At 43.6% G+C, this 26070-nt stretch overlaps 1 protein-coding gene across 1 annotated transcript in view; it reads left to right on the forward strand.

Moving 5' to 3' along the window:
• Positions 1-24042, forward strand: part of MYOF (myoferlin) — a 127739-nt gene extending 103697 nt beyond the window's left edge. The window contains exons 43-55 of the mRNA XM_074338694.1: positions 810-965; positions 1448-1539; positions 5203-5373; positions 6106-6254; positions 8340-8479; positions 10718-10806; positions 10895-10990; positions 14442-14583; positions 16941-17040; positions 19399-19589; positions 21342-21451; positions 21839-21986; positions 23473-24042. Coding sequence (XP_074194795.1) covers positions 810-965; positions 1448-1539; positions 5203-5373; positions 6106-6254; positions 8340-8479; positions 10718-10806; positions 10895-10990; positions 14442-14583; positions 16941-17040; positions 19399-19589; positions 21342-21451; positions 21839-21986; positions 23473-23511 — 1623 coding nt within the window. The 3' untranslated portion in view covers positions 23512-24042. The remainder of the gene's footprint in view (positions 1-809; positions 966-1447; positions 1540-5202; positions 5374-6105; positions 6255-8339; positions 8480-10717; positions 10807-10894; positions 10991-14441; positions 14584-16940; positions 17041-19398; positions 19590-21341; positions 21452-21838; positions 21987-23472) is intronic.
• The last annotated feature ends 2028 nt before the right edge of the window (positions 24043-26070 follow it).

Consider the following 26070-nt stretch of genomic DNA (forward strand, 5'->3'; position numbering starts at 1 on the left):
TCTGAATCCAGCTTAAGTGTTGTCTCTTAAGCTGGTTTCAGGATGAAATATATGGCCTCTCAAGCTGGCCTGATGGCGTATTCGTTCAAAATACATAGGAATTGTGCCCCTGCTTCACACCCAGCCCTGTGTTAGGTCCTGGAGATCGAGTATGAACAAGTCATAATTCCCGCCCTCAGGAAGCTCACAGACTAGTGAAGAATGTAGACCATAGACAATTACAACACAGAGGTCAGTGCTGTGACAGGGGTGAGTGCAGGGTTAGATGTGAGCATGCAGGGGACATACCCAACCCAGGGGCAGTCAGGGAGGTTTCCTGGAAGAGGTGACACCTTTCAGCTGAGAACTGAGGGATGAACAAGAGTTTGCCTGGCAGTGGGAGGTGGTTTATGAGAGTGATACAAACAAAGGGAAATCATCTTAGTACTTTGGGTTTAAAAAATAATTATTTTATTCCTACCTTCCAAATATGTACAGGATTTCGCTCCTCACCACGTCCTTTGCTTTCATAATGGTCCGAGCCACCTCCATCCCTTGCCTATATCTTTGCCTGGTCTCCCTGCTTCTGCCTTGCCCTTTCTTCACCCCTGTAAGCTAGTAAATACTTTATCATCATTTCACTTTTCCTACTGGAAATATGCATAGTGCAATGCATATTGTTTCTTTCACAAAAGGCAGCCCTTCTTCACCAATCACACAACTCTGGTGGCTATCCCAGGAGTGCCTGGGGAAGGAGGGCACTGCCCAGAAGCCCTCTGCCCAGGTCCCTCAGGGCCCTGTTGGTACATCTATGTGTCTCTCTCTCTTAGGGTTCCTTTAGAATCTACCCACTGTCGGATGACCCCAGCGTGCCAGCCCCTCCCAGGCAGTTTCGGGAATTACCTGACAGTGTCCCACAGGAATGCACGGTTAGGATTTACATTGTTCGAGGCTTAGAGCTCCAGCCCCAGGACAACAATGGCTTGGTAAGAGTTTGGGTGTGGGGCTCTCTCTGGTAGCAGGATAATTACAGTCATCAACCACAATAATTGTCATGTTCTTTCTTTGGGGGCTTCTGTTATCTCACTAGGGGAAAGATACTCTATCCAAACAATGTATTCAGGAGCGAATTGTCCCAACAGGCGTCTCTCTAAGAGCTTGAAGGCATTAAGATCCTCTGGTTCATCCTTCTCATTTAGAGATGTGACCTCGGAGGAGACTTGCTCTGTCACTCCTCCCTGCGTCGGCCGCTTCACCCACACTGCTTCTCTAAGGGCGTGTGCTGGCTGTGGGCTGCCAAAAGGGAAGAAGCATTGCTCAGACCTCGTCTGCGGCATGCAGGGGCCACAGTCACCACCTTTTCACCAGTTTGGGAGTCGGGGTGGAGGCACACCTCTGTCTGTCCCAGAAACTGACTTAAACTTGCACCCCACAGTGACAAAACATGCCCTCTGTTTTGTCCTCACAGTGTGACCCTTATATAAAAATAACACTGGGCAGAAAAGTAATTGAAGATCGAGACCACTATGTTCCCAACACTCTCAACCCGGTTTTCGGAAGGTAAAGTACACTTCTAAATGTTTTCCTGTCATTCGTTTCTTTACGGCGTATGTGTTAAGAATGTGATATATGCCGAGCTCCATTCTAGGCCCTGAAACTGTGACTATGAACTCGACAAATATTCTACTCAGCGGGGCAGGTGATAAATATGAACATGCACAAATAATTTCATGGAAGTGAAATGTGCTGTGACGAGAATAAAACCAAGTCATGAGGTGGGCTCCTCTGAGAGAGATGTGCCTTGAGACCAGGGGCAGGGGTGGCAGGAGTGGGGTGGTACAAGACCCAGGATTCTGATACGTTTGTAGGTTCTAGACAAGAAAGGTTGGCAGGGAGACTTACCTGTAGCTACAGGGGTTCTTACTCTCTGAATTCAGCTTGGGCTCTGTTTTCTGCGATGCTCCAATTCTACCCTTTTGATCCAGTGATTGTATTAATGACCCTATTATCAAGGGTAAGGTGGGGACAGAAAGTGATGGGGTCAAAATGTCCTGCTCTCTCTCTGTCACCTGCTCCCCAGGATTCTTGAAATACCATGATGTTCTTTATCGTTGCCTCTTTAGACTTGTTTCTGGGCTGCTCCATTGACCTCATCAGTACTTTCTCAAGGGTAAGAGTGACCTCTAAATAGGACTGCTGTTTTTCAGCTATAAGCTACATCTGCATTTAACAAGAGCTATTATTAGCTGAGCTCTTCCTGTGTGCAAATGCTATGCTGAGCTGTTTATATAAAACCTCTTAAAGATCTCACAATGCTAGTTACCCCATTTACAACAGAGAAAATAGACACAGACAGAATCAGGGCCTAATGTGCCCAGCTGGTAAGAGGCAGAGTCAGGATTCAAACCTAGGCCATCTGACTCCAGAGTCTGCATGGTTTCCACATTGCACTCTTTGTGGCTGCCATCATCTGATTTTCATCTCCGTGTCAAACCTAGTAGCTGGGCAGGGTAGGGATGAGCATCCACTTTACAGGTAAGGGAAATAGGCCCCCAGAGCTCTGTTGTCAGTGTTGGTACATGATAAGGCCAAGACTTCGGTAGAAACGCCTGACTCCCACGCCACAGGTTTTTCCAACACCCTTGGTAATGCTTCACATTCATGGCAAAGCCACCACCTTAGAAAAATGTTCTTTGTACAAAACATTTGTGAAACAGTGTTATTTTCCCCAAACCTTGCCAAGCGGGAGAATACTTTGTTCTTATTTGATGTGTGGCCTATCTGTTAATTTCTGACTTTGCCATCGTCTTCTTTTCTACTCATGTTTGTTGGCTTGTGCCCTTTAGCATTCTTCCTCTCATGTGTACACACACACACACACACACACACACACACACACACACACACAAGAAAGTCTTTGTAACTCAATCAAAGTCTCTCAGGTTCACACACACCATTCTCCCCTGGCTCACCTCCCGTAATACTCACCCACAGGGGACCCCACGCTCACTCAGCTCCCAGGCACACACACACACACACGCACACCCTCTGTACTGCACACCCTGAGGCCACGTGCCGGGGCCAGGGAGTGGAAGTAATCCTCTGGCACAGCAGTATGATCGTTTTCCTTTTCTTCCGCTGATCCAGCCCTGAGGTCTAGACAGGAAAAGGCACGCAGGGCAGGAAGGAGGGCTCCGTGTGAGGGAGACAGGGAAGCAGGGAAAGCCAGCTTTTAAGGGAGAAAGGCGGCCCTGTCTGAATTGTTTGTATCAGGGGAGCCAAGCACAAGCTTAATTAAGTGGCAGGAAAAGTCTTGCTCAGAGCCACCCGGGGAGGAAGTGAGGCTGTCAGGGTCTGCTTCGCCAATCCTTGTCTGGCGTGCATGCAGACGTCCCCCCATCCAGCCAGCGGGGCCAAGGAGATGCCGGCTCTGTGACCCTTTACACAACTCTGGTCCCTGGCCTCAGTCTTAGGGGGTGCCTTTCTTCTCAACGAGACTCTCAGGAATTCTGGGACAGGAATTCAGGAAGGGGCAAAATTCCTATGTCCTCAGCCATAATTCAGCACACTGCTACCACATTATGGCCTCCTCCAGCTCACATTCAATAGAATGTGAGTGTCTTCCAAAAGATGTTCATTGGGGGGTCTAAGAAAAAAAGGTATTTCTTCATAAAACCAAGACACCTGGGTTAAAAAAATAACTGCAGGACTTTTCAGAGCCTTTGCTTTGCCCAGAGAATGCCAAAAGAAGTGGTTTTTCAGTCCTATTTGACCAAAGAATTCTTTTTCTCAAGGGACACATATTACCTGTGTTGTGTGGAACCCAATATTGTAACAGTGGTGCTATGGGGCACATGTGGATACAGTGCTTCATGTGTGGTCATGATTCAAGCACCTTTTCTCATGTGGCTACCTGCCTCTTAAAGGCCCCTGCCTGGCTGCAGCAGGCTAGAGAAGTTGCTGAGATTTATATAGGAGACATCCTGGAAGCTTTTCTCCAAAGCCCCCCTGACACACACCCTGTTGCTCACATTCCTGGCTCCTTGGGCAGGAACCAGTCCACACCCCCAAAGGATAAGGAGAAGGGGAGGTGGCACAGAGAGAGAGGAGGGATGGGAGGGGCCTCTCACTATTTCCTGCTGACGAAATTTATTGAGCACCTACTATGGGACCCCTACCTCTGTGGAAAGTGCAAATACAGCACCAAGCCCCACCCTTCTGGAGCTTATGCTGTTCAGTTTATCTCCCTCTCAGAACTGGCACCACCTTGCTCACCTACCCCAGAAAGTACTATTTGATTATTTCACTCAGATGTGTTTGCATTTTAATATGGATGCTATAGAAAAGCCTTTAAGAATCAGTGGCAGATCCAGTGCCGAGGAGGAGAGTGGGTATCTTCTTGGCACGCTGCATATCATGCCATGTTGGTTCATCCCACTCACACTGTCCCCACCCCCATGCTCTTGTGGGGTGAGTCAGGATGTTCCATGGGAGGGTCTCTGTTGAGGCAGAAGAGGGAACAGAGCAGGGGCACAGATAGGGACTGTGAGTCGGGGCGCTTGTACCTTACTAATCACCCAGCTGGGTAGGATGCCTGGGAGCCCCAGTTAATAGGCATGTGATAATAATGTTAATAATATGATAATTAATAATTATTATTATAGCTTTTGGGTTTGGAGCTATTCACTCATGCCAGAGGCTTTCTAAACATTTCTTCACCTGACCCTTATGGTAGGTATTATTATCACCATTTTACAGATGAGAAAACTGAGCACAGAGAAGTTAACTGGCTTAGGGTCCCACAGCTACCGTGTTTCGCCGAAATTAAGATCTAGCCAGGCCATCAATTCTAATGCGTTTTTTGGAGCAAAAGTTAATATAAGACCGGGTCTTATATTAATTTTTTCTCCAAAAGACGCATTAGAGCTGATGGTCTGGCTAGGTCTTATTTTCAGGGAAACATTGTAGTAAGCAGCAGAGTTGGGATTTGAACTTAGGTATTTAAGGCCCATGATCTTCTTCTGAGCAAGTGAATAATCTCTTATTGTTCTTACTACTAATATGTACTAGTTGTCAAGTACCCCCACGCACCTGGTTATCCTGGTCATGATGTTTCCTCCAGCACTACAGCCACTGCCTCCGGAGTCTTTGTACAGAATCTTGGTGTTTGTGAGAAGCCTGGATGGGATCGTGGAGACTCTAACCTTGCATTTGTTAATTTAGAATGTATGAACTGACCTGCTACTTACCTCAAGAAAAAGATCTGAAAATTTCTGTCTATGATTACGACACCTTTACCCGTGATGAAAAAGTGGGAGAAACGATTATTGATCTGGAAAACCGATTCCTTTCGCGGTTCGGGTCCCACTGTGGCATACCTGAGCAGTACTGTGTGTAAGTTGCTTTGGCTGTAAATGTAGACATTTTGTTCCATCTAATATTAATACCTGGGGAAGTTTTGGCTCTCTCTCCTCAATGCCTGTCTTCATGGAGCCACTGCTCCTTTGAGTCAGGTATATACTGGTTTTCATAATAGGATTATCTTAGGGAGAATCAGGCCATAGCATTGCCTAACTCCAGGGGGCGACATTCACACTGAAGTCTGTGTAAAACACTGGCCCCTGGAGTAGTGCAGTGCTCTGCCGGGATAGCATAGGGAGCAGTGCTCAGAGAACCCCACTGTTCTCTGCCCGGTTTTTTGAGTGCCCCCTTGCCAGGGACTGAGGGCTGGCAATGTTTGATGGCAGGAATTCCCTCTCCCACTCCGCCAACTGATCAATTTTGTGATGTCCCTCTTTACCTGAGTGCTTTTCTAGTACCTAATGAGATATAGCTGCAGTTTCTAATTGATGAGTTTGCCTTTTATGATTAGGGCAATCTCAGTCAAACTCCTCCTTTTTAGAGGAGGAAATTGAGGGGGATGGAAAGGATCAATTGGCTGAGGCCAAAATAATTGTACCTTTTGGGTCTCTGAAGTAGATTTCTAGAAAAAGCCAAAGTGTAGAGCACATTCCTGGCTCCTTTGCTGTATGGGGGTACCTATAAGTATGTGAATATGTGTGTGTGAATCCAAGAAGAACCTGTGTGTGCCCTGCAGTAACTCCAGATGTGGGATGTTATTCACAGTTCTGGAGTAAATACCTGGCGAGATCAATTGAGACCAACACAATTGCTTCAAAATGTAGCCAGATTCAAAGGCTTCCCACCACCCATCCTTTCCGAAGATGGAAGTGGAATCAGATATGGAGGACGAGACTACAGTTTGGATGAATTTGGTAAGCATGTTGCCATGGATTGCAAGCCAGTTATAAAGTATAATTTGGGGGTACATATAAGTACATAAATCAGTTACAAACCCATTTCTGTTACTGGGTTTGCTTTGGGGACAGGGATGTGTAGAGCAGTACCTGAATTATACCACAGGGCACTCCACACACATGACAATCGAACAAAAGCCCCATTATAATAGAGTTTTACTGTCATGTCAAGGGTCAAAGTGGACACGTTTTCTTGTCTGTCTTAAGTTTCACTTGACCTTTTTGGGTCATAGTCATTCAAGCTTTGAACACAAAGTTCTAGTAATTAATTTCCGTGTAATGCAAAAGTGCTCAGACGATAATGCAAGCATTTCTCTTCCAAGTTCATGTCATCATTCTTCTAGCCCTTCTCTGAGAAGACTCAGGGATGCTTGGGGTTGGTTTAAAGAATCTGCTAAGTTCACATCTGGCTCACAACCTTGAGGTCTTGCTTTTTCCTAAGCAGTAATTTAGAATACAGTCTGTCCTGACACATAAACAGCTAGCTGCACTATGACAAAGACTGAAATAAGCCTAACAGAGCCTAAGATCTACAGGATAATTTAGTGTTTTGTAAGGAGGGAGCGCTTGCCAGCAGGGATGTCAGGGGGACTGGCCTTGAGGGGTCATGGGATATCCAGAGAAAGCTGAGCGGACATACAGCAGTGCAAGTGCTTTCTGACCCTCAACTGTTTATTCTTGACATTGTAAGAAACTATACTTTGTTTTTCCATTTGAAGAAGACTTAGTCAATATCAGGGATGATTAGATATTCAAGAAATGTTGATGCTGCTATTAACATGAGAACTTGCCAGAGGGATTGGGAATAAACTGGCAAGTACTCATAGATAAGAGTACCTCCAAATAATCAAACGATACCCCAAAAAGGTGTATCAGTCATGAGGATTGTTCCAGGTACTATTGTTACGTAGCAAATCACTCCAAAATTTGTTATGAAAACAACTATTTTGTTTTGCTCACAGTTTTGTAGGTTAGAAATTCAAGAAGGACTCAACTGGGCACTTCTCACTGGAGTGACTCCTGCAGTTGGTTGCTCTCAGATGTCATCCAAAGGCTCAACTGAGCTGGATGTCCAGGGTGGCTCACGACCCATGGCTAGCAGTTGATGCCGACTCTTGGCTGGGAGCTCACCTGGGGCTGGCAATCAGAGCACCTACTCAGGCTTATTCAATAGGGCAATCTCTGGGTACTCAGGCTCCTTACATGGCAGATGGCTTCCCCCAGAGCGAGCACCCCAACAGGACCAGGCAGAAGTCACGTGGCTCTTTATGCTTAGCCTCAGAAGTCATACAACATTCTTTCTTTAGTGGTTGAATATGTCTCCAGACTCAGAGAGGACGTAGACCCCACCTCTCAATGGGAGGAGTATCAAAGAAAACGTGGGAGCTATGTTTTTTAAATGCCACAGGGATGCTAGCTGCTGTAACAATTGAACTTACATATTTCAGTGGCTTAACACAATAGAAGTGTATTTCTCATAAATTCAAAACAGCTGTTCCTACAGGTTGGTGGCCCTCTTTCAATAAGTGGATTCAGACCCTTCCATCTTACAGCCTAGCTATTCTTGAGCTCAGGCATCAAGGTTGCTATGTTCTTCTGTATCTTAAAGAGAAAGGCACATATAGGATCCTACGTGGGAGGATTTTATGTGCCAGGTCTAGGAGTTACACACATGTCACTTCCAACTGCGTTACTCAGTAGCCTAGCCTGGTCATCTAGCCACAACTAACTGCAAGGGAGTCTAGGAAAGAAAGTCTGGCTGTGAGCCTCTGCCACAAAGTAAACAGGGGTTGCTCTCACACATTCTGGTGTGTTCTGGTCCCTTTGCTATTGGCCGCCCACAAGTCAGGTGGGAAACTGGTTGAGGCAGGGCCCCGGTCAGGAGCTACTTCTATCAATGACTCCTTCACAAATAGAAGTTTGCACACTGACACTGCCTGGCCATTTTGCAAAGTTTGGAAGGAAGTGCTGAAAGCCCCTCAGGTCATCTGGCTGAATTGTTTCCGATACCCATCCCAGTTTCAATGCCACTTTCCATTCCAGAAGCCAACAAAATCCTGCACCAGCACCTTGGGGCCCCTGACGAGCGTCTTGCCCTTCACATCCTCAGGACTCAGGGGCTGGTCCCTGAACATGTGGAAACAAGGACTTTGCACAGCACCTTCCAGCCCAACATCTCCCAGGTAAAGGGTCTCCCTACCTTTGAAAACCCACCATCCACGCTCCAAATGCAATGGCAATAGCTGACATGGACTTGCCTCTTATATTCCTTTTGGATACTTTTAAACACAAAAGAAATAGAAATGAAACTCAGATTAGCTTCACCCCAAAGGGAAATTTATTGTAAGAATTTTCAGGTAACTCACTAAATCCAGACAGGAGACTGACTGAGAACAAACTTGGATCTCTCCCTCTCTTGTCTATTTCTCTCTCTGACTCTACTTTAGTCTATACTCTTCCTGTGGTACCTTCCCATGCATTAGAATATTGTGGACAGTCTCTGAGGTTTTTTGGGTTGTAATGTAGTCCCATCTACTTCCAAACGTGGAAAGGATGGGTTTCCCCAACTTGTGCCCAACTGCCCATCACTGGACCACTTGACTAGAGCCCAGAGGGCAGGGCCTGGGAAAGCAACTGCATTTGGCCCAGCTTGGGTGCGGTGGTGCCGTTTGACCAAAAAGCCAGGAAAAAAAGCAGTGCTGCAGTGCACACGACGGCTCATCACAGAGACTATATGGAGTGTGATGGGGATGGTTAGTTTCCAGAAGCTAGGGAGCAATTTCCAGAGAAGCAAGGAGGGACATGGCATATGACAAAATCATCCACATGGAAGCTTGTTATAATGAAGACTGCCAGGCTATGATCGTAGAGATTCAGATTCAGTAGGTCCAGGGTGGGGCTGGGAATCTCAATTTTATCAAGTACCTGGAAGGGTTCTGATGCAGCTGGCAAGGGAATTCCACTTTAAGAAATTAATCTAATGAACGCAAATATTGTTGACACGGACAGCAGAACTGTGCACACGCTTTTCTCTAAAAAGTGACCACAAGTGGCCTGGGCTTACTAGATGATTTTGTCACGCACGTCTTGCTTTTATCCTGTCCCACACTTTCATTTCTTCCTTCTCTTATTATTCTTCCTTCCCCTAAAGAGCCTATTCCTCCCCCTCTCTCCCCTCCCACCACTCAATTGAATAAAATCTCAAGAAATTACAAAGCAAGGGAGATTTCTCCCTGGGAATCCACCAACACACACCACCACCACCACCTGGCCCCCCGTCACCTCTACCTACCGCGTTAGACAGACGGCGACTGGGTCTTAGGAGACACCTGGATGCCTAATGTTCTGCAGCGTGCTTGATGTATTATAGAACTTTGAGCCCTAGAGATTAGTTGGAAGACAGTCAGGATCACAGTAAAATATATCTCTTTTCAAGAGCTCCAGTTAATTCATTTTGCTCTCAATGCATTAAGAAGCCAGTCTAGTGGTCTCCTTGGCAACCTTCTTAAAAACCAGTCTGTTTTTGTCATGAAGGCAGAGTCTACAGAACATTCAGAAACAGTTTGGGGAATTTAAATTAGTTCATATGGTTGATATAGCTTGTTAATGGCATTCCTCGTCTGTCTGGAAGAACATTCCAGTCAGATAGATGGGCCTGGTCTGCAGCAAAGAGCTAAGTGGGGCCTCACCAAGATGGCGGCCCAGTGTCAGTCAGGCTGTCACGCTCCCCATTCCTGAACACCTCCTACTAGGTCGGGGGCACTAGTGGGCAAAGGTCAGGGAGTCCTCAACTTTGGGGAACAGTAATGTTCTTGCCATTATGTGACTCTCTCCCTTGAAAGTGCTATGTTGTAAGTCTTTTTTGTTTGTTTTTTACAAAATTAAATACCATTTTACATTATTTTTATTTTCTTTCTTGAGGTAAGTAGAGAAAGCTTTGGGTGTCACAAAACTGGGACTGATATCAAGTACACAATATGATGATGACTAGAGTGACAGCTTGAGAATTGTTCTGAGAGTGAAGGGCCCAACTCTAAGTCGTAGGTGTATGTTGGGGATTGTGCTAGTGATGGGAAGCCCCTCGTTTTATTAACCAAGAAAGACTCAGACTATAATACAGGTGGGCACATGCAGCCAACAGAGACTCCTGGGTGAGTGGAGAGTGTTTGGCCTAAATGACATTGAAGATACAAGATTTGTCCTGATTTGCTCTTCTACTTTTTCTTTTCTTTTCCTTTTTCTTTTTCTTTTTCTTTTCTTTTCTTTTTTTTTTTTTTTTTTTTTTTTTTGCCTTCTGTGTGGACTAATAAATTAGCAGGCCCAAAGAAATAGTTTCACCTAGGAAATAAGAATGAAAATTGAAAATTGTAGTCTCTACCACCTATAATATAACCACTTCTCTTCAATTTCAAATGGCTTAGGGAAAACTTCAGATGTGGGTCGATGTTTTCCCCAAGACTTTGGGGCCACCAGGTCCTCCTTTCAACATCACACCCCGGAAAGCCAAGAAGTAAGTAATCTTGAGACCCTGTTATATTGGACTGGAGTCTTGCTGGAGGACCAGGGAAATAAGCACCTTCATAATGTGCTCTTTTCAGATTCTACCTCCGTGTGATCATCTGGAATACCAAGGATGTTATCTTGGATGAGAAAAGCATCACAGGAGAGGAAATGAGCGACATCTATGTCAAAGGGTAAGGTTAGCATGCGAGCGCCTTTGACAAACTCAGGGAATGGAACAGACTTTCACTCTCATCAGTTTTCAATATTGAAGGTGTTCACTCTAGGATCCTTGGTTATTAGAAGTTATTTTATCTCATTAATCAATCTGCTTAGGAAGCTCCAGGGGGACAGGCAGAGAGCAGAAAGAGAAACCTGTATGAGTCTTATTTATGAGCAGAGGTATCTAATGACTATAAGAACTGATGACTATTTCTTCATTTCTCTTTTAAGAAAGTGGGTTTTGTTGAGTGTATTGAGCTGATTTGTTACTTCTGAGACTTTTTAGTCATACAGTTCGTTTATACTACTTTTGGATACCTTGAATAACTAGCTTTAGAAACACAAGGAAAGCTTCCAAAATTTCATTTTCTATATATTTTATTACCAGCAGTTAATGTCCATGGAAAAGAGGAAGCATTAGAAGAAATGTTTTTTAAATCATTTGTTCCACCAACCTTTACTGAATACCTGTGTCAAACCTGTACAGTGGCATAGTTTTTTATTATTCTGTTACTTGCGTAATTCAATTCCAAATCATTCATGTTGATGTGATTTTCGTGTTATGCCATGATCATAGATGTTGAGTGTAGAACAGCATAATGATTAAGAAGCCAGACTGTGGAGTCACACTAACTGGGTCAGAACCCTGGTGCTTTCCCTACTAGCTGGATGAGTTAGTAAACTCACTATTCCTCACGTGTAACATGGAGGCAATGAGAATACCCACTGCTTGGGGGTGTTCAGAAGATTGAGTTACTCAAAGCATTTAGGATAGTACCTGGCAGATAGTAAATACTATGTGTATAGTCAGGGTTCTCCAGAGAAACAGAATAAGTAGCAGTAGTAGCAGTAGTAGTAGTAGTGTGGAGAGAGAGAGAGAGAGACATACAGACATACAGACAGAGAGATTTATTATGAGGAATTGGCTCACTATAATCTGGAGGCTGAGAAGCCCCGCGATCTGCCATCTGCAAAGCTTGCAAAGCTGGAGACCCCAGGAAAGCCAATGGTGTAATTCAGTCTGAATTGAAAGGCCTGAGAACCAGGGGAGTCAATGGTATAAATCCCAGTCTGAGGTCAGGAGAATGAGAGGAGATGGCCCAGAACAATCAATGAGGCAGAAATAGGGGTGAATTCCTCCTTCCTCTGCCTTTTATTCTATTCAGGCGCTCCACAGATTGGAAGATGCACACTCGCATTGTGAAAGACAATCTACTTCACTGAATCTACCGATTCGAATTCTAATTTTATCCAGAAACAGCCCAAAATAACGTTTACTAATCACATTGACACAGAAAATTAACCATCACACTATGTGAGTGTTAGCTAGTATATTACTACTCCACATAGACTAAGTTCCTTAATATGTAAAAAGATAAAACTTATTGAAATTTAATATATTCAAAGTTAGAACAAAGTTTCACTTATGATCTGAAATTGGCCTTCAATCAAAACTGTTAAAGACATAATTACTGTCATTTAGGTTCACTGTAAACAGGGAATGTTTCATCAAGTTCTTCATCATTCTTTCTCATTTCAGAATCTTATTATCATTCCCCAGGGAAAACTAATCCCAGCTAATTATATATATGCAAATTTATTTGACTATCGTAAGCATATTTTTTTTCAAGTTAGGGAAACAAACTCAAGTAATACCGGACTGAGCAAAAACTCCTCTAATCAAAGAATAAAGTACCATGTCATATTTGGAATTAAAATCTAAGTACTACATGTGAAAAATGAATAATGCATAAATAACACACCTAGCACTATGTACATATATGGGTATTACATACAAAGTTATACACATGTGTACACAAATACCTACACTTAGAGTAGTTACCTTTATTAAAATTAAAATGTGAAAAGAGTCACGAAAAAAGAGAGAAGAGCTGCAGGGAGTGAGCAGTCTGGGGGAAGATGATGGTGACATTTAGGGGTGGGTCAGGAGGTGAAGCCACTGAGGTCCTAGCCAGAGAGTGTGGATTCTCTTTGGTGAGTTAGTTTAAAAGCTTAAAAGTTAATTGTCAAAAGAAATCTTTCAACTAAGTTATCTAGTCAGTTAATTGACCAGTAAGAAGTAAAACTATTGTAGTTGATTCATATTAATACTGCTACTAATTAGCATGTGACTTTCTAGTCTCCATGGTTTTTAAGGCAGAGGAACAAGCTTGAACTTTGTATTCAGACAGATTGGGAGTTATACTCATTTCTGTCCGTTACTGGCTATATGAGCTTTAAATTAGATGCCTCTCTGAACCTCAGTTTCCTCATCTGTGAAATGGAGATAGTGATACAAGTTGCAAAGAATAATATAAGGCATACTAAGTACCTGATTCATGGCAGATGGTCATAACCACGAGTTAAGAATTTCCTTTTCCCCCTCTGGCCCTTCTAAGCCATAGTCTTCCATTATGTCCTCATGTGGACATGTGAAGGGAGCACCTATCATTAACCTCATTTGATAGATGGGAGATGAAGCTCAGCGAGTCAGTGGCAGAGCAAGTTCACAGAGAGGCCTGCCTCCAACCAAGAACCTCTGTCTGTGGGGTCCAGGCATAAATATTTTTTAAAGCTCCCAGTTGATTCCAATGTGATTCTAATGTGCAGTCAGTGTTGAGAACCATGCACTCAACCACTTTACCAGCCTAAAACCCCGTGTTCCTCCTGCTTCCAAACCAGGAGTCTTTCTAGTAGCAGCCAGTTGTGACAACTTCTTCCCAAGCAGTTCATTCATTCATTCCTTCAACAGATATTCAATTAATGTCTGCTACGTGCCAGGCATAAGTCAAAGGAAACTTTTCAAACGTCAAAAGTTAAGATGCTTAATTGTTTATAGAAATGAATTTTCATAGATATGCATATGAAAATAACAGCTCCCATCTCCCTGGCTAGTCTCATTAATCTGATCAGAATGACTCTGAGAGTAATAAAAAAAAAAAAGGAAGCAGTAAGATTACTTGAGTCATGCCTGTTTTGTTTACTTAAATAAAATATGGAAAAGGAAATGCTAAAATTTAGAACTAACTCATATTCATTGAGCCTATCAGCAGTGATGACAGACACGGATGAGTTATAGTTATGAACACTAAAATCATAGCCAACAAGCTCCAACTTTCCCAAAATAGAAGCTAAGTTGTTGATATTTTCCAGAAAATTTCACCTTATCCCTGTTAACTGAAGTCTAAAGGGTTTCCTGCTTTGGTTTTAGAGGAATTATATTTTGTTTGGCTACAACCTGTGTTGAATGCAGCAGAGCACCTCCTCTTCATAAATCAGCCCCTAGCTCTGTAGATAACTGGAAGCTACCCAAGAAAAGTGCATTAATTCTCCTGCCCTTCACTCCCCTAATCACTGCACAATTTTGTGGCTAGATTACCTGTCAATCACACGAAGCTAAGTCTGTTTGCCTCTGCTTTTCAGCTGGATTCCTGGCAATGAAGAAAACAAACAGAAAACAGATGTCCATTACAGGTCCTTGGATGGCGAAGGGAATTTTAACTGGAGATTTGTTTTCCCATTTGACTACCTCCCAGCTGAACAACTCTGTATTGTTGCTAAAAAAGTGAGCTCTGAAATGTGCCTGTGGCAAGTGGATGTCATGGGTCCTCTTTAATGCAGACACTGAGAGAATGTTGGAGCCATTCAGCGCCTTGGCAGTCTTGAGTCCAGCTCCCTTTTGGTACAGATGGGGACCCTGAGACCCAGAGGTGTAGATACTTGCGCAGGCGCTTGCACAGCTACAACAGTTATTGCTGTAGTGAGAAGGATAAGGAACACAACTTTCCTTCCCCGAATATGTTGGCAGCGGGGGAAAGGATTGATAAAGGGTAGATAGACACGGGGGTCTTGTATTAACATATATTAGTTTGGTGCAAAAGTAATTGCAGTTTTGCAATTATTTTTAACCCTTTAAACTGCAATTAGTTTTGCACCAACCTAATACAACAACCCAAGTATATGTTTATGTCACAGAGAGATCGATTTCTTCCCGTGATAAGCAGAACTGTTTGACTAATTAACAAAACAGAGGCAGAATATTAAAGTAGATAAAATTGCCCTCCTTCAGAAGCACTTCCATGAGGGTTCAGGGCCCTGATTGTCTTAATTTATAAGACTTTCAGTGACAGAACTCAACTCAAACTGGCTTATACCAAAAAAAGGATTTGTTGGTTCACATTACTAAGAAGTCCGGGGTTGGCTGGCTTAAGGAACACCTGAATCCCAGGTTGAAGTGATGTCTTTAGAAATTGCTCTCACTTTCTCCACCCCTCTGCTCTGTCTTCTTCTGTGGGCTTCATTCCCTAGGGGAGGCAAGATGGTGGCCAGTAGCCCAGCCCACATCCTGCCCTCTCAGCAGCCTCAGCAGAAAGAGAACAAAACCCCAGTGGTGCCGAGCAGATTTCTGGGAATTGGGCCTCCGTGTCTCTGCCTGTTTGGGGTCATGTGCCCATTCCTGAACCAACCAATACTGCCTAGGGAAGCAATGCTGAGTGGCCTGGCTCTGGGGTTAGGGATGGAGTCAGTTCTTCCCAAACTGCATGGACGGGAAGAGGGAAACCTCAGAAAAATCTGGGTGCTTCCACCCCAAAAAGGGGGCCTGAAACCTGGCCAGGCAATAATAACAGATGTCTTTTATAGGCCCCCACATCCCATTCCTATGCCCCACATTTTATAAGCTTTCCCTAGCTCTTCCCAGTCCTCCTCTCCTCGCATCTGATCAAAATAGACCTGCCTCGTGTCCCCTCTGGCCAGGCCCCACCCTCTGCTAGCCCTACTCAGGGCTGATGCTGTAGTGAGCATTTTTCTGTGCCAGACGAGATGAATGTTTTCAAAGGGCACTTTCTAGAGACACAAAGGGAACCTGATGTCAAACCATGCATACTTTCAGATGGTGAGGCAGACTGGGGTGGGAAAGGTGAGGGAATAGGGAAAGGTAGGCCCTAAGTTACCTTTCCTGTTTACCCACATCTGGAGCGGGACCTCCCCATGCCCTGAGTGATACTTGGAGCATGACTGCACACAGGACAGTCAGGTGGGGACAGACAGCCTGGGGTCAGGCAAAGTGGGCTCCCAGCCCTTCAGAACCAGGCCCTCCAAGCCCTGCAAAGGGGAACATTTCTGGAAAGTCATCTGAAAAACAAGAACAACCCTACAATCTTCTTTCAAATTCATGAAGCACTGGGGAAATTCCCTTTCTTCTGGGGCCAGAGGAACTTAGATGTAATTAGGCTGTGGAGGTGTTGTTAATTTTGGCTGATATTGCCTGGGCAGAGGCAGGGACCAGAGGTGAGAACCTGGAGGACCCTACCCAGTCTCCCTCCCCCTAACTCTAGTAGGAGGGATCTGGGGGTCTTAGTTGACCACAGCATGTAAAACTCAACAATATTTTTCAAAAGCCAAAAATGCCAAGAGATTTTTAAATCTGCATTGATAAAAGAGTAAAATCTGTGCCCCAGTGAATTGAGTGTGCTCAGACATCCATGTGGGGTGGGCGGAAGGTGGCTGAGCAGAAGTGACACCCCAGCAGGTGATGTTGTGGGCCAACCTAGGACCACCTGGCTTTGGGAGGATAATCGAAACAAGTCATAGTGGTCTTCCAGGGGGGAGATATAATCACTCCCCAAGCCCCAGGAGTGGTAGCAGGAAGTCACACTGATAGGAACATGGCAGGAAAGCATCTGTTTGGGAACTGCCGGAAACATCATTTTGTCACCCAGCTGGTGGCCTTGAGATGTCCTGGGGAGCCCAACTGTACTTCATACACATGGGGTGGAGGGGTAGGGCCAAGGGGAGAAGTTTTCGGAGTGGGGATGCAAAGGAGAGAGAAGGCCCCATGCCTTGATGCTGGGGGTTCCCAGAGGGAGGGTTTCAGAATCCAGTAATCAGTGTAATTTGGTTTGTCTTTTTCTCTTATTTTAGGAGCATTTCTGGAGCATTGACCAAACTGAATTTCGGGTGCCACCCAGATTGATCATTCAGATATGGGATAATGACAAGTTTTCTCTGGATGACTACTTAGGTAGGGCTTACATTTGGGTACTTTTCTCTAAGAAACGGTACTTAGAATTGGTGAAATCAATTAACACTTGGAATTAATTATTTAAATCTCCAATACTGTGGGTAATTGGGGGCACACTCACTGCCTGGATGTCCTTTGGGCAGTGTGTCCTCTGTCTCGGGTCCTCTGAGAAGTGGACACAGTGAATGTCACCCTTTTCTGTGGTCCCCATCTACTCTCAAGAGCCCCTGTGGAGGCTCGGGTACCAGCTCCTGTCTTGTTAGTAAGACTTAAATCCTGTTTTCACTAAAGGGATGCCACACCCCTGCCTCTACTTCCAAACCACCCACTCTCTCTCTCTCCTCATCACCTCAGAATTGGCTCCTTCCCCCACGTTGCTCTCAAAAGTTACTGAGGTTCCCTAATGCTCCCAGGCATTGTTCTTTCCAGGTCCATCCTCCTCTGTGGCTAAAGGCATTTGGTAAACACCCCCCACACACACACCCTGGGGCCCTCCGTTTCTTGGCATGCATCCCACTCCCCAACAGCACAGAGTTCTTCTGATTTTCACTCTCCCAGACCTTGGGTCTGTCTCATTGATCAGCTCTGCTTCTTCCTCCCACACTTTAAATACAGGCATTTGTCTTCCCTGGGGTCTTTGTCTCTATCCTCAGATCCCCTCAGTGATTTACCCACTCTCACCTCAGTTGAAGGTGTAGCTTCAACTTTCACCTTTCAAGGAGGTCTGACTCCTAAACCAGGGTGTGTAGCCTGACCACCCATGGGGCCCTGACATATAGTAATAAGAAATTACTATAATGACTCATACTGGAATATATAAATATCAAATCAACACGCCGTATACCTTAAACTTACACAATGTTATATGTCAATTACATTTCAAAAAAACTATGATGACGATTATTCCCAAATCCCCACCAGAAACTTTCACCTTTATGTTTGGCGGGCACCTCAGATTTATCATGACTGAAACCAAACTCAGCCTTTCTTCCCTGACCTTGTACCTGTTGTCCTCATGAATTTCTTTTCCTGTTCACAGCCCCTCTGTTGTCCCAGCCACCCAGGTGAAAATACCCAGAGTCCTCTGTGGGTCCTCCTCTCTTCCCCCCACTCAGTTCTAACAATGTAATCTGCTTTATCACACACATTTATTTTCTTGTTTCCATGATCTCTGTGGCTGCCAGTTCAGACCTCATTTTCTCTTAGCCAACTGTTACAATAGCCCCTAACTCATCTCCCTGCTTCCCGGGCATCTTTTCTGGCAGAAGAAAAGCCCACAGTGGCCAATGGCTGTGTCTTGTTTACCCCCTTTACCCTTCACAGCACCGAGTGCAGTAGCTTCGACCTGGTGCTTAATAGGAGCTGAACAAACAAATAAGTATGCGAGTGTGCTAACTTATGAAGCATATAGGCAGTAAATTCCAGACTAGTGAAGAGTTTTCCCTTGGAATTTAAACAAAATAGTCTGAAAACAAATGAAGAGAATGAGTACATTTGCAAATGGCTGTAGTTATCACCCAAAGGAGAGAGGAGATAAAAACAAGCATAAGCTCAAGGAAAGCTAAGTAAATTGTGGACTATGGATCCGTTCTAAGGTGAAGGGCAGGCAGTTCCTAAGCCTGACAGTGTGGAGACAACCTGCCACAACCTCCCTCTTGCTCTTCGCTGCCCCAGTTGAAGACCAACTCTTGTCCCAGTGGTTCATAGACTTGACCCCACATCACATATACCATTTCCTTAAGGAAAAGCTCACGAGAGTTCCCAAGCCTGAAAGACAGGCAAAGTGCTTCTAAAGAGTTAATGCCTCACATCATGGAAGAGAAAATGTGCTCCTCCAGGCATCCTGATGTGGGCTTCCTAGTTCCTGGTGAGAATTTTCTGTTGAGTTGTTATGTTCCTTCTCAAGCTCCTGTTTCTGAGGATACACTAGGAGACACTTGAACGTGACGGTTTCATGGAGTGTCCCATGTTCCAAGGACCAAGTTTCTTTACCCAAAGCCAAATGACTGTGTTCAGGGAAGGTCAGAACTAATATGAGCACTTTTCAAATCCAGGTTCAGTGGAAATTGTGTCTGTAGATGTTTAGTGATTTTGTGCTTGTAGAAGACCTGTGTTTTATGCTCCTGTCTTTGAGAAATAAAACATGTGAGACACGGAGTGGTGGACAGATACTTCTTCTGCCACTTTCCATCCTATCTGGAAAGAATTTTAAATGTCTACCAGAGTCCTTTTGTCTAACTCACCCATCACCTGTTCAAAATCACTGTCTGCCTCTCTTCTGACAGGAACGTTCTGTTCCCTTGTAAACAACAGCTGATCCACTTGAAGCTTATTGGAGTTTAATGTTTACTTGGCTAGGTTTCCTGGAACTTGACTTGCATCGCACCATCATTCCAGCGAAATCATCAGAGAAATGCAACTTAGACATGATTCCGGATCTCAAAGCCATGAACCCCCTTAAAGTGAAAACTGCCTCACTCTTTGAACAGAAGTCCATGAAAGGATGGTGGCCGTGCTACGCAGATAAAGATGGTTCCCGTGTGATGGCTGTATGAGCATTTTCTGTTTAGGGGTTGTTTAGGCCTTTTATCGTTTGGGTTTTGCCTTTTATCAATTGATTTATTCCAGATAAGACAAGGATGGGCTAACGCGGTAGGACTTTATGTTATTGGAATGGTTTGTACCAGGGATCACAAGAGAAGGTGGCAGATGCCCAGAACATGTTTGGGGTTAAGTGCAAGGTGGGGACATTTGAATTGTTGAAAAACTGGGAGCCAGAGTGCTTGCCCTATGGTTTTTAGAACCCTCCTTCAATCAGGAAGGCTAATTTATACTGAGCTACCAATACACTTCAGTACAGAAAAGCGAACTTCAAATTTGAGCTGTTCTCATTTAAAAAAAAGAAAGATGGAGGAAGCAGGGAGTGCTGACATCCATTGAACAAGAAAGCCATAACTGACAAGCAAGTTTGGAGAACTCAAAATATACATTGCTATAGAAGCAAGAGTGCGGGTCTTCATGCCATGTCACAAAAGACTACCTAATTCATGTTGTATTATTAATAATAGTTAACATTTTACATTACTGACTGTGAATCAGACAACATGCTAAATAGCGTACATTCATAATCTTGTTTTTTAAAACAATTTTAAGGTATAGTTTACATAAACAAACTGCACCCATTTAGAGTGCACAGTTTGATGAGTTTTGACAGATGTGTACACGTATGAAACCACTGTAATCAAGATCCAGAACATTCCCATCACCCTCAACGTTTCCTTGTGCCCTTTGCAGTCCATCGCGCCTCCCATGCTGGCCCAGGAAGTCAGTTATCTGCTTTCTGCCATTATAGATGAGTTTGCACATAATCTCATTTAGTGCTACTGACAGCCTCATCAAGTAGACTGTATCCAAATTTTATAGATTCAAAAGATAGGCTCGGAGAGAGGGAGCACCTTGCCCGAGTCAGACACCCAGCTTTGTCTGACTCATCAGCACAGAAGTCACCTGTGCTCTACCATTTCAATGAGTGTCAAGGGCGGGGTTCTCAAATCGTGGGTGACCTGGTCAGCTTTCCGGGGTTCTAGAAAGCCTGTTACAACTTTAAGCCTGACTAGCTATACAAGTGGGAAAGTTTCTAGACCCCTTTCAGCCTCAGTGTCCTTGCGTTCACATGAGGATAATAGCAGCCTCTGCTTTATAGTGTTGCCATTGGCATTACACGAGATTATCCATGCAGAAGCCTTATGTATGCATAAAGCACATCACTCAGGAACCTGTGAACAGGGAGGCAGCATTCATTCATTCACTCACTCATTCATTTGTTCAGCTACTGTACATCAAGTACCCACTAAGTGCCAGCACTGCTCTGCACTTTGGGGGTCCATGGTAAGCATGAAGCATGCAATTTCTCTTGGAGCCTCCAGTTAATGGCCAATAAATGTTAGATATTGTTATTAGCAGTATTCAGGTTAATCTGGGTCCAAGTAAAGTTACAAAGGAAGGTGTGTGAGAAGGCAAGGAGATGGATGTGAGAAAGTTAGAATGACGGCGATACAGAGAATGAAAAGCAGGGAGCAGGGAGGAGGGGAAGCAATTTGTCCTCTCGGGTTCCCACAAGGAGTCAGTTCAGGAACACGTGGAAGAGGAAATGTGATGAAATCTCTTGAGGAAAATTTAAGGCAATCGAAGGATTGTTTTACAAGAATAAAAATCATTGCTTGGGGAATACTCCTTGGGTTGAAGTGAAAATATTTATGAAACGTGATGTCATGTGTTTAACCTGTTCTGCTTTACTGAAGGGGAAAGTGGAGATGACATTGGAAGTCCTCAACGAGAAGGAGGCCGACGAGAGGCCAGCCGGGAAGGGACGGGATGAACCCAACATGAACCCCAAGCTGGACCTACCAAAGTGAGAGCCCTCTTTGTTCTCAGCGTTGTCTGATCCCCAAACACCTGCAGTCTGAAAGCCTCCCTTCAACTTGGCTTCATGGAATGGATTAGCTGTTGTCCTTCTAATTTTGTGCTTAATAGTGGGGGGCTGGGGATGGAGAGGTTGGTGATCTGGCTTCATTTTACCCGTTCTCCTTTCCCATGAAACCAAAGTCCAGTGTGCCTCAGCATCTTATTTAGGAAGCTATAAAAGATTCAGGAATCTTTGTCGGCCAACTAAGGGGAATAATATCTTTTCTTGACTTTATAAATGTTATTACTTATTCTTTAAACTGTGTTATGCTCGGAGGTAAAATATCTGTCCCTCCTGAGTTGCATAGGTAAAAACCATTTCTTTGCAATGCAGCCGCCCAGAAACCTCCTTCCTCTGGTTCACCAACCCGTGTAAGACCATGAAGTTCATCGTGTGGCGCCGGTTTAAGTGGGTCATCATTGGCCTGCTGATCCTGTTGATCCTGCTGCTCTTCCTGGCCGTGCTCCTCTACTCCCTACCGGTGCGAGTCCTGGGCTTTGTGTGTGTGTGAATGGGTGTTGGTCTCCAACTTGGTACTTGCCTTGGTTGCCATTTAGAAGAATGTCTCACTTAGCAGTGGTGGTGTCACAACCCTTTGGCCTTTGGAAAATTTAAAGTAATGTGTGCTGTGGTTAGAACTGCATTCTTAGGGTTTCACGAATTTCAGCCAAAATTTTATGGCCTGAAAAAATACTTTGGTTTCAGGAATTGGAGGCGAAATCTCTCAGGCCTTTAGCCACATATGTCTGGACTATATCAAGCATTTCCGACTGATCTTCCTACCTTCAGACTCCTTGCCCTAGCATTCACGGGTCCCCCAACCCCGGGACCCTTATAGGTCTACACAAACCCTGAACTCCACCCAGAGTAGGTAGTTGGACCCCCAACACAAGTATTGCCCTTACCTGCCAGAATGTCTTTGCCAGTGCTATTCCTTTACCTGTGTTTTATCTATCAACATCTTATTCATTCTTTAAGGCCCACATCACATAACCTCCCTTCATCACCCCAGTCATAAATGGGAGTCCAGATGGGAAGTTTGCCAGTCTGCCTACAAGTAGTACCGTCACTTCTCCACTCAAGGAATTTACAAGCATCCACTGTAGGCTAGGAATTGGGGTGTAGACATAACCAAGGCATGACTTCTACCCACAAGCAGTTCATAGCCCAGGGACAAGCAGACATATGAACAAGTAAATTACTGTAATCAGCAAGCTGTTACAGAGATGAACAAATGACCATAAGAGTTAATTGCTAAGGATGATTTCAACAAGGAGGGGACATTTAAGACCAGTTTGCCAAGTAGAGAAGGGAAAGTCCAGGAATTCAAATATTCTTATTTCAATTCATATTAATAATAACGTAGATTAGTTTGTGTTAAGTAGCATAATCACACAACCACAACAGCAGAGGTTTTATGTCTTTGTTTTCTCCAGTATAATACTTTCAGATTGTTAACTATGAGTACATGCACACTATTTCCTAATTGTAGGTAGTCCAGTCTGTCTTAATATTTACAACAATTCTTCATAATTATTTCTTTTTCTTGATTTAAATTCTATTGATTTAAACCAGTGGTTCTCAACTGAGGGAGATTTTACCCCCAGAGGGCATTTGGCACTATCTGGAGACATTTTGCTTGTCACTGTTGGGGGTGGGTGCTACTGGCATCTAGTGGGTAGGGGAGAAGCCAGTGATGCTGCTAAACGTCCTGCAATGCACAGCAGCGTCCTCAGCAAGAATCATCTAGTCCTAAATGTCAACAGTGCCAAGGTTGAGAAACCCTAACTTAAGTGTGTGTGTGTGTGTGTGTGTGTATAATATACACATATAATATATATTATATATATACATATATGTATACATATGTATATATATACACATATATATAAAGTATATACATATAAAGTATATATAAAGTATACATATATATATATTTTTTAACACTGTCCCTGCTTCCTTTTCAGAACTATTTGTCAATGAAGATTGTGAGGCCAAATGCATAATGAAAGCAAAGGCTTCTTTTCAAGAGTCATCCAGTAACCAGGGAATCCTGTCTCTGTTTATGGACCAAAATCAAAAGTGATTTTCTCTGTGTCTTAGACTACATTCCAGGGGCAAGTTACACTACTTCACTGAGTTCCAGAGGGTCTAGGTCCTGGAAAGTCAGGCCAACTAGCAACATTTTAATCTTGTTATCTTTTGAAGTATTAAAATGTTTACCATGTTTTTCAGAATATTTTTCAAGGTGGCTGGTTCCATTTAAATATTGACTTTTTAAAATGTGCCCTCAGTTCTATATTTGTATAATTCAATTTTTGGAAACTGCTGAAATTAAATTTGAAAATTTCTGCATCTTGACTTCATATACTTCTTACTTGTAATCAACAAAAAGGACTGTGCATTATGAAAACAAATTACTTACAGTCATTCTTATTTATGCCTGCAACCATTGTTATGATATTTTATATGGATAAATGTCACGAGATTCTATTCAACTTGTATGATAAACCGAAATAAAAATATTTCACCTTTGACACGTAGCCATTTGTTTTAGCTGTGGGCTGAGTTGGGAAGGAGGCCATTTCTAGTTCTCTGGATTTCAGTGGATGAAATGTCATGGCATACCACTTGGCCATAAACCCTTTATAGGTGTAATGCCAAATCTTGGCCAATGGGTCAAACTGAGGCTACTATAATGACTAATAAGCTAACACATATTAAAACTACTTATTCTATGTGCAGCATTGTTTTAAGTGCTTTACATGCATTAACTCATTTAATCCTCAAGGTAACCCTATGAAGGTAGGCAACATTCTTAACTCCATTTATAGTTAAAGAAATGAAGGCAGAAAGAAACTGAGTAATTTGCTCAGGGCCACACAATAAGTGGTAGAGCTGGAATTTGAACCCAGGCAGTCTGGGTTCTTTCTTTCTTAACTTCTTTTAACCACAATACAGTACCACCCGTGGGAGGGCTGTCAATGGGAGCATGGAGCTGAGATGGTCAAGTAATAAGTGACAGCAGCAACCCAGTGTGGCTCCAGGCCAACACCAAGACCGGCAGCATGTCTTCTCGAATCTGTGAGAATGTTTTCCTGTTACTATATCAGACCATGGTGAGATCAGTAAACCATTCTATTCAAAGAGCAGCACGGAAACAAGAAATGAACCAAGAGCAACCACAGAAGAAGAAATGGTGCAAGAGTAGTGATGCTTTTGGACCATTAGACAATGTTACTCTGCAATGGTGACTGTCTTGGTGTTATTGCTGAGTTGTTTCATGTTTTGAACATTTTAATTCCTTCCAACGTTCTGCCAAAAATCCTAGTGTTCAAAGTGTGCTCACTACATTAAAAGGTTGAGAGACACAGCACTAGCTAAATCAAAATGCTTGCCCTTCCCCAATTACCTTGTATTCTCCACCCTAAGTCTATACAGGTCATCTCCCATTGGAAACGCCTTCACCCACCTGCACCGGGGAACCCCTGCCTGCCCTTGAAGTTCTGGTTCAAATACCATTTTCTCCTTGATACTTTTTGGGCCCTTGAAGTGATCCTTCAATCCCAGAAGTTTACATATTAGTACAACCTTTCTGAAGAAATACATTAAAAGGCTTAAATATGTTTGTGCCATTTAACCCAGTAATTCCAATCCTGAGTATTGACTCCAAGGAAATAATAAGGCAGCCAAAGGTTCATGTACAGAAATGTATATAACATTATAATGGCACAAATCAGAAACAACCTACATGCCCAAATATAGGGAAATGGTTAACTACATGGTGAAATCCCATATATTAGAACAAGATTTAAAAAATACATCAATTTTTAAAAATGTTATTGCTGACATAGGAAAATGACATGGGAAATGAAAAGCATAATACAAATGTATATAAAATTAAAACCCAAATACATATGTGTTTATAAGAAAATGCACCAAAATATTAGCAGTATAAGTTTACGCAAGGTTTACGTTTATGTGTAATGTGTATTTAGATAACTTTTAAATGTACGTCAATGTTCGAGGTTTATAACAATTTTTTATTCCTGCAAAACTAAGAGCTCAAGTTTGACAAACAATGCTATACTTTGTTTCACCTTGTAGCTATGTAGGTGTGCCTCATTTTCACACTGACAGCTCCTTAAGGGCAGAGGTAACACCTGTAAAATGCACCCCAGGGAGCAGCAGGCCTGGATTTGCATCCTGGGTCATGCTTCAGATTCACCCACAACTTGGAAGCAATAAACTGCCTCCCTCTCTGGATTGGGGGGAGGGCTAAATGGAATCACCTATGTAAAGTACCTTCAAAATAGCTGTTGCCCAGCAGGTACTCTATACATGGAAGCTTTAGGTGTTGCATCAGACTAGTGAACGTCTGATGTTTCAGTTCCAAAAGTAGAACTAAGAACAGGTTCTTTTCCTTCTAAGACTTACTAGATAGGAAAAAAGCAAGATGTAAGATTGTCTCCTACTTTCTCAAGACCCAAAGAGAAGGAAGGGGAGGGTGCCCAAGTTCGGGAGGTAGGAAAAGATGTCAGTTCTTGCCCCGCCCGACACTATTG

This window comes from Rhinolophus sinicus, linkage group LG07 (genome assembly GCF_036562045.2).
Source record: "Rhinolophus sinicus isolate RSC01 linkage group LG07, ASM3656204v1, whole genome shotgun sequence".
Lineage (NCBI taxonomy): Eukaryota > Metazoa > Chordata > Mammalia > Chiroptera > Rhinolophidae > Rhinolophus > Rhinolophus sinicus.